General features: G+C 41.4%; 2 protein-coding genes across 2 annotated transcripts; one reads left to right on the top strand and one right to left on the bottom strand.

Moving 5' to 3' along the window:
• The first annotated feature begins 38 nt into the window (after positions 1 to 38).
• Positions 39 to 6689, top strand: usp14 (ubiquitin specific peptidase 14 (tRNA-guanine transglycosylase)). The gene is made up of 16 exons (XM_031865130.1): positions 39 to 714; positions 1659 to 1804; positions 2190 to 2222; positions 2342 to 2446; positions 2853 to 2956; positions 3082 to 3140; positions 3249 to 3379; positions 3502 to 3582; positions 3675 to 3757; positions 3903 to 4017; positions 4247 to 4312; positions 4419 to 4511; positions 4609 to 4737; positions 4844 to 4901; positions 5477 to 5584; positions 5697 to 6689. Exons 1-16 carry the CDS (start codon positions 699 to 701, stop codon positions 5840 to 5842), a joined length of 1473 nt encoding a protein of 490 aa, XP_031720990.1. The 5' UTR covers positions 39 to 698; the 3' UTR covers positions 5843 to 6689.
• On the bottom strand, positions 6458 to 12376 carry thoc1 (THO complex 1). Its single transcript, XM_031865129.1, has 21 exons — positions 12292 to 12376; positions 11981 to 12054; positions 11834 to 11894; positions 11670 to 11739; positions 11236 to 11354; positions 11098 to 11146; positions 10912 to 11007; positions 10691 to 10773; positions 10532 to 10605; positions 10310 to 10418; positions 10059 to 10193; positions 9819 to 9919; positions 9658 to 9724; positions 9362 to 9412; positions 9167 to 9237; positions 8921 to 9016; positions 8603 to 8668; positions 8376 to 8459; positions 7506 to 7653; positions 7328 to 7412; positions 6458 to 7165 (listed from the first exon to the last, which is right to left on the bottom strand). The coding sequence occupies exons 1-21, from the start codon at positions 12337 to 12339 to the stop codon at positions 6888 to 6890; spliced, it is 1965 nt and encodes a 654-aa protein (XP_031720989.1). The 5' UTR covers positions 12340 to 12376; the 3' UTR covers positions 6458 to 6887.
• Between the last annotated feature and the right edge of the window lie 2778 nt (positions 12377 to 15154).

Raw genomic sequence — 15154 nt, 5'->3', positions numbered from 1 at the left:
CGTCACATGAGTGCATCTTAAAAGTGCGCGTAGTGGGCATCAGACTAAAAACGCCAGGCTTATTGTGTGCCAAGTGGTTTTTGCGTCATGTAATTGAGAATTTATTTGGGGATTTGTAGTCCAGAAGCACATGATCACCTGATTTCTTAAGGGCCCTAAAGTGGGCTCTGTTTTATTTTCTAATTTTGTGTCTAAAGAGATTCCAATGGTCAAAATCGAAAATCTAGTTTTGATACAATCATTTTGTCATTTTTGTGCTTATGTTGCATATTCTAGAATTAGTGTAAATTACCACACAGTTAATGTAGTAATTAGTATCTTAAATAGACAGTACACACATGAATACACAGGGTGAGTTTTAATATGGTGGGAGGGGGGAAAGAAAATCACCAGGTAGGATTGTTGTTGTCTGAGCAAACCTCGCTAACAAGCAGCCCTCTCATAAACACTGTAATTAATGTGCCTGAATGGTCTGGGCAACAACGATCTGTGTGTGCGCGTGTAGTCCCGGGTGCAGTGCTTGCGGCAGGATGGCTAGCAGATGTCAGAGCGCATCGATAAGTTCTCAGCGTGTTGTTGCAGCGTCATTCTGTTTGAATGAAGTTCAACCTGAGAACTAGCTCAACTCTCCATTCGCGCCCCAGTGGATTGAAACAGGAAAAAAACAAAGAGTTGAGGAAGTAAAAAGGTTGCCAAATATGCCGGTGTTTACAGGTATGGTGTTATTTTTAATACAGCACGTTAATTGTCGTACAAAATGACATCAAAAACCGTCAACTCTTACACGTGTTGTTTTGTGCAGTAACGTGAAATTACATTTAGCATGCTAAGTTGGCTAGCTTTAGCATGATATGCAATTAGCATGCTAACGGTAGTAGCCAGCCTGTCAGTGTTGTTAGGCCACTGGTGGAGTTATTACCAAAGAAAAACAATATTTAAAGACATGGAGAACACTTAAGTATTACGTTGCTGTCATTGAGTCACTGTTAGCTAGTGGAGCTTACAGAATGTGTTTGGTGAAGCCGGTTATGTTAACTGGCATCTGGCTCAATCAAAAAAGCAGCTTCTGACGCTAAGTACCAGCTAACGTTAGCTAGGTTAGCCAGGTAACAGTTGAGTAAAGGTGATTTAACTAACGTTAGTTGTTGAAAAATCAAGCCTCTTTTGTCGGTAACTATGTCAGTTTAAGTCCTCTACGTGTAATACCAGTATGAAATCACAGAATCACGCCTTTTATTCGTATATGCAGTCCATGATTAGCACAGGTAGCCCTGCTAACCAAGCTAGCGTTAGCTAGCCAAATCATGAGTGTACACTTCAGAAGCCCTTTAACGTTACCGCAGTTGCGGCTTCTTGAAGACCAACAATGCTTATAGAACGCGTGTATGCTGTTTTTAATATGGTATTAATCTTACATGGGACACTAAAATTACCAAACATCAGTGTTATTTCATTGCATCGGCAGCCAAACCGTTGTATGTTTATGCTTTCACTTTCAGCTTGGACTGAAGCTAGCTGTGTTATCCCATGGAACACTTAGCTAACTGATAGATGCTGTGTCATACATGACTGCTGTTTGACAAATTAACGGCTTTTCCCAACAGTCACCCTGGGAGGCTAACGTGTGTGTGTGTACTATTCTTCTGTTTTGATTTCAGTGAATGTGAAATGGGGCAAAGAGAAGTTTGATGCAGTAGAGTTGAACACTGAGGAACCACCCATGGTCTTCAAGGCTCAACTCTTCGCCCTGTCAGGAGTTCAGCCAGACAGACAGAAGGTCATGGTGAAGGGAGGCACTCTGAAGGTACTGATGTGATCAAAAATCATCTTTTGTTCATACTAACAAGTATTGCCCCTTTAGCCAAAGCCTGTCAGTTATATACTGACATCTGTTCACCACAAACTATTAAAACGCACCAATGAACCACACATCTGCATACAGGGTCCTGGTCCTGCTGTTGTAAATATTCACAAGAGAAGCAAATGTGTATTAGTCTACAGCTGAAAACGGTACTCAGCAAATTCACTTTTTACTCCCGTTTGAGTCCTGTTTGTTAGACTACAATGCCCAGTTGTTGTAGGAATTCAGTGAGCATTTTGTTTTTAGTGGAACTGTGTGGAATGGGCCTCGGAGCCTTATCTCTTAACTGTTTTTAAGAAGCTCACCAATGTCTTGTTCTTTATTCTAGGATGATGAGTGGGGGAACATTAAACTGAAAAATGTGAGTATTCAAGATGTGTTTGAACACGTATAACAATCATTTCTTCGTTCACAGAACTATACCACCAAATTTGTTTGAACCAATCAGTGAACTTCTGTGTATTTCTCTTCTGTTTGCAGGGAATGACTCTGCTGATGATGGGCTCAGCTGAAGCCCTGCCTGAGGAACCGGCCGTTCGGCCCATGTTTGTCGAGGACATGACTGAGGAGCAGCTGGCCTCAGCGGTGAGTAAGCTTCAGAATGACCAGTACGCCTAAAACAAACATGACGATTGTTGTTTTCGGCTCTGACTTGGCCGGGGTAAAGATGTTTTCCTCAATGTGGTGTTTACCAAGTAGAGAACATAATGAATATATGTCCCATTGTCATGAGATTACATAGACATAGCATAAAATATGGACATAGTCTCCTAAAGTCACCCGTACAGTTGTACCGGGAGTTGGTTGAAGAGTAATATCCATTTCATTGGAAGTGGATAACATGACTGGCCAATACAAAGTGAAATTCTGCCTGTATTGTTGTTTCTTCAGAAACGCTTGAAGCTTGGTTATTAACTACAAAGAAGATGTATTTAGTAAACTGTATTTCATTTTTATACGTTTAGAGGAACTCTTCCCTCTCTGCTTTCAGATGGAGCTGCCTTGTGGGCTGACAAACTTGGGCAACACCTGTTACATGAATGCCACAGTGCAGTGTCTGCGCTCTGTGCCGGAGCTCAAGACTGCTCTCAGAAGGTGGGTCTTCTGCTACGGTCGGCTCTCAGAATATATTCAGCCGGTGGACATACTGATTATGAAGAGTTATCTGTTTCAGTGGTCTACATTGTTTAAAATCATCTTTGTGTCTTTCTTTGTCCTAGGTATGCAGGTGCTCTGCGATCTTCAGGGGCTAATGCACCTTCACAATACATCACCGCAGGTACGAGGCACAGTCAGTGGTTAACCCTGTGCAATGAATGTCTTAAACTTGCTTAACGCATATGATATTAATACGTATATGTCTTCTTTTTTTTTTTTACATCCTCAGCCCTTCGTGACTTGTATGAGACCATGGAAAAGACCTCATCTAGCCTGCCTCCCATCATCTTGCTGCAGTTCCTCCACATGGCCTTTCCACAGTTTGCTGAGAAGGGGGACCAGGGACAGTACCTCCAGCAGGTTACACTCATACTTACAGCTATGCATCTTGGACCTGCGTTCTTATTCTAGACTTTGAGTGACATTATGAGGATATGGTCTCATTTCTTGGCATTGTTTTCTTCTTTTTTTTGTCCTCTCAGGATGCCAACGAGTGCTGGCTGCAGATGATGAGAGTGCTTCAGCAAAAGCTGGAGCCATTAGAGCCAGAGACTTCTATGGAGGTAAAACCTATTGATTGTTGTTGTTTTCTGATGAAAGGATGACTCTGTAATTGATCAGTAAGTTATTTTGCTTTTCGTCTCTCAATATCTAGACCGAGTCTGAGAGCGGGGCTGCCTCTTCCTCCACAAAGAAGAACTTAATTGATCAGTATTTCGGCGTGGAATTCGAAACTGCGTATCCTTGCGGCGTGCACTTGTTGATCACATCTTTCTATGGTTTGACTCTAAAAGTGTTGGCGATGAAGAGTGGTGTGTAGTGTCGAAGTAAGATCTGTGCGTGTCGTTACTCCGAGGGGCTTTTCCTTCACTCTCCTGTTCAGTATGAAATGCACAGAGGCTGAGGAGGAGGAGCCAATCAAGGGCAAGGAAAGCCAGCTCCAGCTCAGTTGCTTCATCAACCAGGAAGTGAAATACCTCGCAACAGGCCTAAGACTGGTAGGAATCACACTTACCTGAATACGTTTTTAAATGGACTAAAATGGGAGCAAAAGAAAGTGTCACTGTGTCTAGCAAGACATGCACTTTGTGTACCTTTATTATAATATATTTAGAATTATACTTGGTTGTTTTTATGTTTGTCCAAAGCCAAAAAAATAACTGCAACGTACATACGACAAAATCATGTTTCTGACTCTTTTTTTTTTTTTTTTCTCTCTCTCTCCAGAGACTGCAGGAAGAAATCACAAAAATGTCTCCATCCTTGGAAAGAAATGCCCTGTATATCAAATCTGTGAGTGTTCCCTCTGCCTGTAGTTTCTCTTGGAATAAGCGTTATTTTCTACTGCTACATTTACAAACGTGAGAAGTTAATTCACATATTGAAATGTGTCCTCTAGTCTAAACTCAGCCGTCTCCCTGCCTACTTGACTGTTCAAATGGTCCGGTTTTTCTACAAAGAGAAGGAGTCCGTCAATGCAAAAGTCCTCAAGGTTTGTCTAGAGCCGCCGTCGTCCCTAATTTATAACAGGGTGCACTATGATTGGTCATTTAATGCAGAGTCTAACACTGTTTTTTTTTTTTTTGAAGGACGTTAAGTTCCCGCTCATGCTGGACGTCTATGAGCTCTGCACCACGGAGGTCCAGGAGAAGATGCTGACCATCAGGTCCAAGTTCAAGGTGATGGAGGACAAGAAGCTAGAGGAACAGCAGAAGAAGGTACGGCCGCTCCTTTGACATCTTATTTGTATTGTTACTTGCTACCTGTCATGCTAAGCTCCCACTTCATCATACAGTGTAAATACCAGCTCTTCGTTTGCATTAGGTGGTGAAGAAGCCAAATGCCGTGAAAGTGAAATATGAGCCTTTCTCATTCCCTGATGGTACGTAAGGACATGTCACTCACACGAAAACATGTAGTCGTAAATTCATCACAATACATATTTGTATAAACATACATAAAGACAATTTCTTCCTTCATCCATGTATGTGGCATTAAAAAAAAAAAAAAATTATCTGATTCCAGGAACGTAAAGAATAAATATCCTTTAATCAACATGTGCTCATTCACTCTAAAAATACACCTTATAACATTTTAACAGCATAAGAATAAAGTAACATCACTGATTAGTGTCTCAGGAATCAGAGAAAAGGCTGCATTTAGATTTTAAAATTTTCCATAAATTTCTAACCTTCAGCAATAAATCTATTGTTGAAAAGGCAGATAGAAAGTGCTCGCACTGTGCTAACTCTATTGTTACACTTACCAAAGGCACAAATGAAATGAAAGGTTTTCAAGTGCCTGCAAAATGTCATTGTCCCACAATGCTGAGCACCACTTGGGTATCTAGCAGTGTAATGGCATTTGAGTGCACACTATGTTCCCTTAAGGTCTATTTCAGTCGAATATCAGCCCAACGTTGAAGGAAAATGTGACACACTGCCGTTTCTCCCGCAGACCTCGGTTCCAACAACAGCGGCTACTACGACCTGCAGGCCGTGTTGACGCACCAAGGCCGCTCCAGCTCCTCGGGTCACTACGTGGGGTGGGTCAAGAGGAAAGAAGGTAAGCGGAGGTTTCACATTCAGCATGTACGTCAGTCACAATACAGGAACCTAAATCCCCGAGTGTACACAGATGGTCAGGAACTTAACGTTTCCCTGCGGTCTCTCGTCAGATGAGTGGGTGAAGTTCGACGACGACAAGGTGAGTCTGGTGTCTCCGGAGGACATCCTGCGACTGTCCGGGGGCGGGGACTGGCATATAGCGTACGTTCTACTGTACGGCCCCCGGCGGCTGGAAATACTTGAAGAGGAGCAGTAGCTGTGGAAGATTTCCTAGAAGACAAAGACGACATACATACAAACATGCCATTTCCAAGCACTGTCTGCATAGATGTGCAATAAAACTGGTGTCTTTAAAGATTCAATGACCTTAATTTCTTCTTCTTTTTTTTGTAACCAACACTGATGCTTGTAAAACAAATTCTGTCAAATTGTGTTAAATATTCAACTATAGTGGGCTTTGAAAATGGAGACATGACAAGAGGCAATCTGTGGACCGGATCCTTGAAAGAGGATTACGAGTCCAGCTCTGCAGTTTCATTAAATGTTTTATACACATTGTATATTTTTTAAAGCCTTTGCTAAGGTGCTCATATCATACAAGCAAAAATCTCTCTTTAGTCATTTAATCAACTTTTACAGGAATGCCGCGCCGAGCCGTTGTATCTTCTCAGATGTATTACGGAGAATAACACTGTTAAGACTTGCCCTTGTTCACCTGTTGGCCCCTCTGGGAAACTCGGGTTCAACCTCAGGTCTTTTCTTAAGTGCTTGGCTCGCATCATCTCCTGGAATTGTTCTAAAATGTATTGACAGATGAGGTTCTTTCTGCCAAATCTTCACTAATGCTTTTTTTTGGGGAGGGGAGGAGGGGAGGGGGGAAAGTGTGTGGGGATATGGTCTGGAACAGGTTGTCCTTGTGATGAACCGTGTGGGTTTACTCGACGAGCAGTGAACATTGTTCTTGCCGACATCTGAACCCTTAAAAGGCCGTCGCTTCACTTTGTGACGCGAGAGAAACAATGTAAGACCGAACCATCCACCCTCTGTAATAAGTTATTGACTGATTGCTTTTCATAGGTGATGAAAATAAACTGTTGTACCAACGTGTGACGTTCTTTAATGTGAGCATGTGATCGGAATTAATGGTCCAACAACTTATTAAAAAAAACATTTATTGGGTTTCTTAACAGTGAAAAAAACTCCAGTTTCAACCTACACTACATACAAAAATGTTAGCTTCCAATTGTTTTTGGTATGAAAAAGGATGCTGCGACAATAGCAGAGGTACTGAACGATCTATTTTAAGCCTCACTGAGGTTGTCTGCAATCTGGGCGAATCCTGCGGTGTTGAGAGCTGAGACCAGGCTCTCCACGGTGGCTTGTGTTCCCTCTCTGTCCTGCCAGGCTACAAGCAGCAGTTTGGCCTGCATGTCGACGTCTTCGCTGTCGGTCTCGATCTCTCGCAACTCCGCCGCCTTCATCTCCAAATGAGGCGCCAGTGCCTTCCACTGAGCGCCCAGCTTTGCTGCAATGTCATCCATCTGCTGGTTGCTCACCATCTTGCTCTGTATGCTTGGACCTGGAAGAGAGCGACATGAAGCGGAGGATAAGAATAGAGGCTTCATCTAAACAGGGTGGAAACTAGCAGCTGAAAGATGGAGGGGTATGGTAATTGTAGTTTATCGAGTATAGCCTACATGTTGGGATGTACAGTGTTGAATCAGCGACTATTCAAACTCACTGTCGTTGCTGTCTTTGAGGAGATTGTCTCCATTATCGTCGTCATCCTCTTCTCCCGTCTTGATCTCTTCAGAGGGAATATCCTTCTGCATGAATGGAAAGAAAACAATATCAGTTTTGGCATTGTGTCTTTGTAGAATGAAGGATACCGTTTGTTCTTAAGTAAAGTAAAGCCTCACCGGCAGTTCTTTGGCCAGTTTGCTGACCATGCTGTCGAGGTAGTCCGCGAGACTCTTGAACTTCTGGTTCGTTGGTTGAAAGAAGTGTGGACTTCTCCTGGACAGCAGCCTCAGAGCACGCCAGCCGTAGTTCGGGTTCCGCACGGCCCTGAAGTGATTCACAAGAAGCAACTGATGAGTCACAAGTAGTATAGAATGCCTGAAAAATATAGTAGTATGCCATACAAATGTCAAAGTAGAGTATGTCATAAAAAATACTGCAAAGATGTTATGACAGTATAGTATGCTTTAAAAATGCCATTCCATAAACAATGTAATGAAAATGTCAGTTTAGTACATCATTGAAAATATAAATAGTCTAGTATAATATGTGATAAAAGGTTTTAAAAAAGTCTTAGTCACCACTCAAGTTGTAGTTTATGTTCATGTCTGCCCAAAATATCTTGAGACCAACATTCTATCCTGTTAGACAACATGTATATATTATTGTGTTGTCTCAGTGACATTTGACCACTAAATTCTTATCAGTTTATCCTCGGGTTCAAGTGGATGCTTGTGCCAGATATAATGACATTCACTCCAGGTGTTCCTGAGATATTGCTTTCACAAAAATCACTTCATCCTTAAGTCAGCGTGGATGTTTTTCGCCAAATTTGAAGGAATTTGCTCAGCGTTCCTGAGATATCACGAGGACGGGACGGATTTGAAGCGGTGGTGACCCTGACCTTTGACAGAGGGAGAGGTGCTTAAGTACAGACGGACAACCCAAAATCATAATGCGTGCGGCCACCGCTGTCACAGAGACATAAGACTGGGGATGAAGACACTAAAGCTCTTTAGGGAGAAAAGACTAGTCACAGTGCAACTTACTTGTACTCTTCCTCCACCATGTTAGCGGGATCGGCCTGTTCAATGGCCTCCGCAAAGAATTCGTCCAGCGATGGCATGAACTCCCTGAATGAAAGACAACATTGTCTGCTATATATACACATATACACATACACATATATATACACACACACACACACACACACACACACACACAAGGTGAAGGTGATGTAGATGAGAACTGCTTCCTTATTTTCTGAACCACTGACCTGCTGTCGGACTTGCAGGCCTCCATGTTGTCATGGTTCAGGTTCCACAGTCGAGTCAACTCGTCACTAACAAAACACAAAAGTGAGAATTGTTGCGGTAAACTCTACAGGCTCATTCCACTTGGGTCGTGGTCTACAACTGATTATTAAGGAAGGATCTCTTTTCATTTGTCTCCACATATCGCAGACGAACACATGACCTGCACTCTGCATTTTTATGGAATTGGCTCTTACTACAACAGGGTTCAAACCTGAGAACATCTAACAAATCTGCTTTCCCTAACCTGCATTACATCATTATTGCATTACGTCACATACTTTCCCATGAAAAGCTTGCTGTCCGGCCCTTTTCCAAGGAAGTCTTCTGGAGCTTGTCGCTTCCTGGTGGGTCTTTTGGGTTTGTCATCTACTGCCCTGTTAAAGAGGGAATAAATCAAACAGACAGTCATTTTGGCATGCTAGCCCAGGTTTACACACCACATTCTGTTGCTGTAACAATGGACAAATCCATTAAATAAAATATCTGCCAATATCTGATTCTATTGCGAGATTAGGCTGCTGTACCTTTCTTTCACAAAGCTCGGGCAGCCCTCATTTTTCCAGCCATTCCAGTTCTCCTCTGTGCCGAGGATATGCTGTCGAGAAGAACATTTATAGTGTCACGAGTGTACCGGGAACTCTTTCCAGGGAACTTGACAGAGCGCGTAAGAACAAGCCTCGTTTAGCTTCCAATAATAGCATTCTGAAATCTTGGCTTACTTCAACCATGGTGGCAAACTTGTCTCCATCCGGAGGAATCTCTTTCAGCAGCTACAAGAGAACAGTCACAGATTAATACGGTGGGATTTTCTCTCTCTGGATCCCATGCCAATAAAACAAAATGGCAGATATTTCTAAATCTTGGCAAAGCTAGATATTGCTGCTGGTAAATGGGAAAGTGTTGTCCCTGAGTTCAGTGTGTTGAGCATGTCTAGGTACCTACTGTAGGTCGACAGGTACAAAGAAAGTGAAATATCTATCTATAGGAAATGATGTCAGCGAGATTTAAGACTGACCTGAAAAACCAGTTTAGTCGTGTCTTCAATCCACGTCGTCTGGTCGTCATTCAGAGCACAGCCAGAGCTGCACGAGGACAAAAACAGAACATGAAACAACGGATGACAGCTTCTTTTATTCACACACATTTTATTGTGCACCGTTGGACAAAATGCTTCACCTTTTGAACTTGACCTGGCCCTTCAGGTACTGGAAGAGGATGAGGTACTGCAGCAGAATGTGCCGCCTGAAGTTGCTGTCGCTGAGCTGCAAGTCCATCAGCTGGAGGGTGAGAGCGAAGAACAACAAGTGAGGCAACGCCCAAACTCTATCTTTGCATAGATACGAATAAACATATTCAAAACCACATCGGGACTGTAACAGGAAACAATTATTTCTGGGCTAAAAACAGTTTTCTCACCTTTTCACTCGTCAGAAACTTGGCAAAGTAGACGTGCTCTCCTCCCGATGCTCTCAGCTCCTCCAGCTTCCTCTTAGAGGCCTGCATGTCATCCAGCTTATAGCTCTTGAACACTGCCAAGGTCTCGTCTGAGAACTGTGCAGGACAAAGAGGAATTTACGCCGGCAGTGAGTCAGTTCTTTTTAGCATCTACTTTGGTAGTCGTTATGATCTGACAAAACGTTCTCTGCTCTCGTGGCGAGGTGCATTACCTTAAGAAATGTCATCCAAGAGAATTTATCGTAACACTGCACAGGGTTTCTGAAGTAGTCCTGCAGAGTCCAGAACTTTCTGTACAAGTTGTAGTCAATTGGAATGGAACTGAAAGTAATAATTGATGCAGTTGTAATAAATACAAAATTAGTAACATGCAAAAGGTGTCATTCATGAAATGGTTAAACGTTGCTGTATTTCAGTGCAAGACGTTCCCTCACCATGGTGCAGGAGCCTCCTCCTCTCCCATTTCTCCTTCCTCCACCTCCATGCCATCTTCCTTTTCTTCTGTGTGCTATAAACACCGAACAATGAAATAAGATTAAACTATAACTTTAAGGTTACATTTAAAATTCTCACTGTCATTATCAACACTTTACCTTCTGGCCGAACGTGCTTTCTTGTTCATTCTTGTTGAACACGGTTATATTTTCCAGATTAAACTGGCTCTGCAGATTGAGCCCTGGAATAAACACAAATGGCAGTACATTAAAAAGTGCATCCGGATGAGGTCGGATGATGGTGGCCACAGATTATAAACTATCACACATGAGGAGTCGATGTTGTCTTCTTTATTCAAAGATAATATGCATGCGTTTACCTGATTTTTCCGACAGAGGGAAGAGACGTGCCAGGAAGAGCTGGATTCGCCCACAGAATACCGTATTCTGGGATTTGGACAGCCTCCTTAAAAGATCTACACAGTTGGACAGGTGTGTTACAAACAGCTGTGCCCTTTAAACACACAAAGTGTTGTTCATCAACGGGAATGAAAAGCCATCCTTACCATTACACATCCTCAACAGGTAGTTCTTCCCAGCGGTGTAAAAAGAGTTCTAGGAAAAGGGAGAGTACACAGTGATTAAATGATCTTTATTACACTGGAGACACACTAGAATTGGCTTTGAGGCTGCAGCTTATTTACCGATTTCCAGGTGGAAACATTCTCCTCGACAAAAGAGAATATTTTGTCACATTGGTCGAGGGGAAGACAGTCCAGTACATCTCCCAGCAGAAGGAAAGGAGTTGTAGCAGAACAGATACCTACAGGGAGACAAGACACAAGATCACAAGTATTGTGAGGTGTAGTCAGGACACAGTTTGTACTGATGCATGTCATGACAACAATATTACTAATTTATCTATCTAATATCTTTATCTATCTAATTTATCACTTGAAGATGCATAGTAAGTGGTGTCTTTCTTTGAATGCGAGAGTCTAGTGTATATATATATATATCATAGCAATAGTATCACTGAGTTTCATGTGGGCAATTTGAATGAATGGTATAACACAACAAGTATTCATTCATTAACTGTTGTCTTTCCTATAAATCAAAGACACAAAGAGCAACATACCTTCTGTCACTGCGTCAATACTCAGGTAGATGAGAGTCAAGTATTCATCACAGTTCACCTTCTGCTCAACCTGCAGACAAAAAATACAACACGATAATATACATGGTTCATTTAATGAGGTTCATAGAAATAAAATAAGAGTAGATGTCTGCTAATTGACTTACAATCTGATCACCAAGCACACCCCTCAGCGCCTGGTCAAGGGTGGTCTTCTTCTCTGCCTCACTGTAACACACGACACAGTGGAGTCAAAAATACGTTTCATGGACGAATCCGTCACTCGTAAAGAGGCTAAAATCAACATTACTTACTTCCCAGGGAACTGGTTGAACACGTTTACCAAAGGTTTGCTGGTTTTACCAACTAGCGCGTTTCTGGCAGACGCCTGTGGGTGTGAGAGAGAGAGAGAGAGAGAGAGAGAGAGAGAGAGAGAGAGAGAGAGAACATGAGCGTTTTGTTAGCTTAGCTTAGCATTTGCTAACCGCTATGAAAACACTAGCCAACAGAGCAAGAACAAGCAGCAACAGACCTGCTATCTAGTTAGCTATGATGATTATAATAACGATGCACAATATGTGACACCACCTACTTTGCTAACGAAAGGATTTTTTTCATTTCTCACCGTAAATTTGTCTTTAGCGTCAACAAAATTAAATAACGACGGCGACATTTTTACGCCTTTACGAACCGGAAATGGCGCTAAGCGTCTTCCGGTTCCCTTGGCGATGTGTGGAGGGGTACGTTCACGAGTTTTAGTGTTTATCAAACACAATTTTATAAAATATGTTTAAATTAATAAATACTACATTCCACGTTGTTCGTGCAATGTTGTCTGTATCCAGCTTTTTTTTTTTTCATTTAAAAAAAATCTTTTTTGTTTAATATCACAGCTCAGTTTTCACAATTCATACTAATATTTAGTCTGTCGAGACAAATGCATTAACCTGCTCAGTAAAAAACGTTAGATTTAATTGTCAATTTTAGAAGAAGTAATGCAGCAAGGTCTGTGCCACCTAGGCTACTATTTCAAAATACACTAAATAGTATTTCAGCAACATGCTTCAAAAACATGTTTTTTTTTCTTCTTTTTTTTATTAAAAACTGCACAAATATGTCTTGTGATATCCCTCAAACATGGTTGTAGAAAGGTGGTGTTGGAGGTTAATAAGCTCTGTCTGAAAGGCCTGAGTTTAATAAAAGAGGATATTGCTTTTAGAAAGTTAAGATTCCTCCTCATATTAGGATATTAGTCTTACTTCAGCATACAGGCCTAAATCTGTTTGAGACCAGATGGCGGCAGTGTTGCACATTATTAGTTGAACTCGAAGTCAAAGCATACATTACTGTGTTTGCACACTAAATACTAATGTGTGTGTGTCCCTGTAGCATTTGCCATAACATGGACATGCAGCTTACTTGTTAATTGTCATATGATGTTACATTGTGCTTGTCCTTCATGGTTAGGGTCAAGGCTAAATTCATTTTTGGCATGTAGTGTTTATGAGTAGGCTTCACAGAGGTCACAACTGTCATATTAGTGTGTTTTCATGCATGTGTGACTGTGTCTTTGAGTGCACACTTCTGTGTCATTGGCATACAATTTAAAATTACAACTAAAGGCTTTACCGCAGGGCATGTTTTCTTTTTATTTGTTTTACTGTTCAACTATGTCACACAGCACATTAGGACCAGTGGTGCGTTACACTGTGATATCAATCTTTAAAGGCCCAATCCATCATTAAAAAGAAGAAAATATATACACATAAGTTCAAGGTATATTCACAGTTGACTTAATTATATTGGGGGATTCAGTTGAACAGGTCTTGAACCAGACGCAGACTTTATCTGCCAAATACAGAAGTACAAGGAATTTGTTTGATTTTTTAACATGTATGCAAACCTTTTACACATTAGTAAACTGGATTTTGTAGTTGCCAATAGTTAGTCTGTGCTTTAAAATGACCCATTAATCTATTTTAGTGGGATAACCTGTTTTAATCCCGTGTTTTACATTGTTGTGATATATTTTGTGTGTATTTTGGTTTACATTATTCACGGACTCTGCCTTTAACTTTGACAGAACCAAAGTTAACACTGTGGCCTGTTTCGATCTGCGTTTACCAAGCAGTTTCGCAGGTCAGGGCCTCTGAGGTAGATCGTGTGGGACCATTCACCTTCTGCACCCTCTGACAAGTGTTTATAACCCTGCTGGCTGTTCACTGAACCTTAAGGTGTTGTGCTGATGTTTGGGGGAAAACACGGAAGCTGTGAAAATGTAGTCATCCAGGGATCATCTGCATCACGTCCAGTCTGTGGTCATAAAACAGAGAAGTAAGGACTGTTTTATTTATTTTTATTGGCACCTTGTTTCTCAATACACACAGTTCTGCCATAGTTCACCAGATATCTGACTCCCCCCCTCTACTGACACAGTGTTTATTGGACCTTTGCCAAAAACTAATTGAAAGCAGAGAGGGAGTGAGCATGGCAAGGAGCTGGCAGATAAGGTCCCAGCATTATGTTGAGATGGGGGGGAGATTGTCTCTCAATTCTTTTTGACTCCCTTTCCCTGTCTGTGGGACAGAGTCCCCCATATTTCTTCTGAAGACATACATCTTTAAGAACAGGTCACAAATATATACTTTGTTTTTTAAAGGGCTCAATCATTTCCTAAAACGGCTGGGTGCTGCAACTTTCAGGAAATATTATTCAAACAGAGGTAAATGCTGCATTTGTTCGGGACATTCCAGTTTATTTCTACCCACAAAATGAATACATAATGAAACACCATCAGCTCTTGATAGCTACCGACCGATTAATCAGCTATCAGCCTTTTCTTCCTCCAAACTATCGTTAGTATCATCCTCTTATTATGCACCATCGGTCCCCCTCTCCTAGTATCTACTGCAGCAGGACAGTGTAATGAAGGAACATGTTACTGAGTGCCACAGTGTAGCTCATTGATGTTATATCAGGCTTTGGTTAGTAGGATCAATCTATTAATGGTTTTTCACGAGATGTGTTGACAATAGAAATATATACTAATTTTGCCATCCTTATTCTTTAATGTTACAATCTTGAAGATTTCTGTTTTGTTTTCTGGCTGCACCTATATGATGATACGAGGTAATCACAGGTGTGTTCTGTGCACTGCTTTTGATTTTTCCAGGGAATGTCACGGCAGACACCCAGTTTGGTATCAGTCAGATATTTATTTTAATGAAAATTTTCCAGATTATGAACTAGAATGTGTTACTATTAATTTGTGAAGTGAAAATCAATGATACTGGTTTTCTATCACAGAAACTGTTCAATATGCAGGATGTGCGTTATATAGGCCATATTGTTGGCTTGAATATTGAATATTATACAAGTAACTTGTCACTCTGAAATCAGTTTCAGAGCCTTCATTCATTATTTTGTCTCCATAAATATAATGAGAGGACAACATTCTCCCATGCCAATTCATGGAATAATCAAGCACG

Source organism: Anarrhichthys ocellatus, unplaced genomic scaffold (genome assembly GCF_004355925.1).
Source record: "Anarrhichthys ocellatus isolate YVR2014 unplaced genomic scaffold, GSC_Weel_1.0 scaffold32, whole genome shotgun sequence".
NCBI classification, from domain to species: Eukaryota; Metazoa; Chordata; class Actinopteri; order Perciformes; family Anarhichadidae; genus Anarrhichthys; species Anarrhichthys ocellatus.
This window is presented reverse-complemented; position numbering and strand designations above follow the sequence as displayed.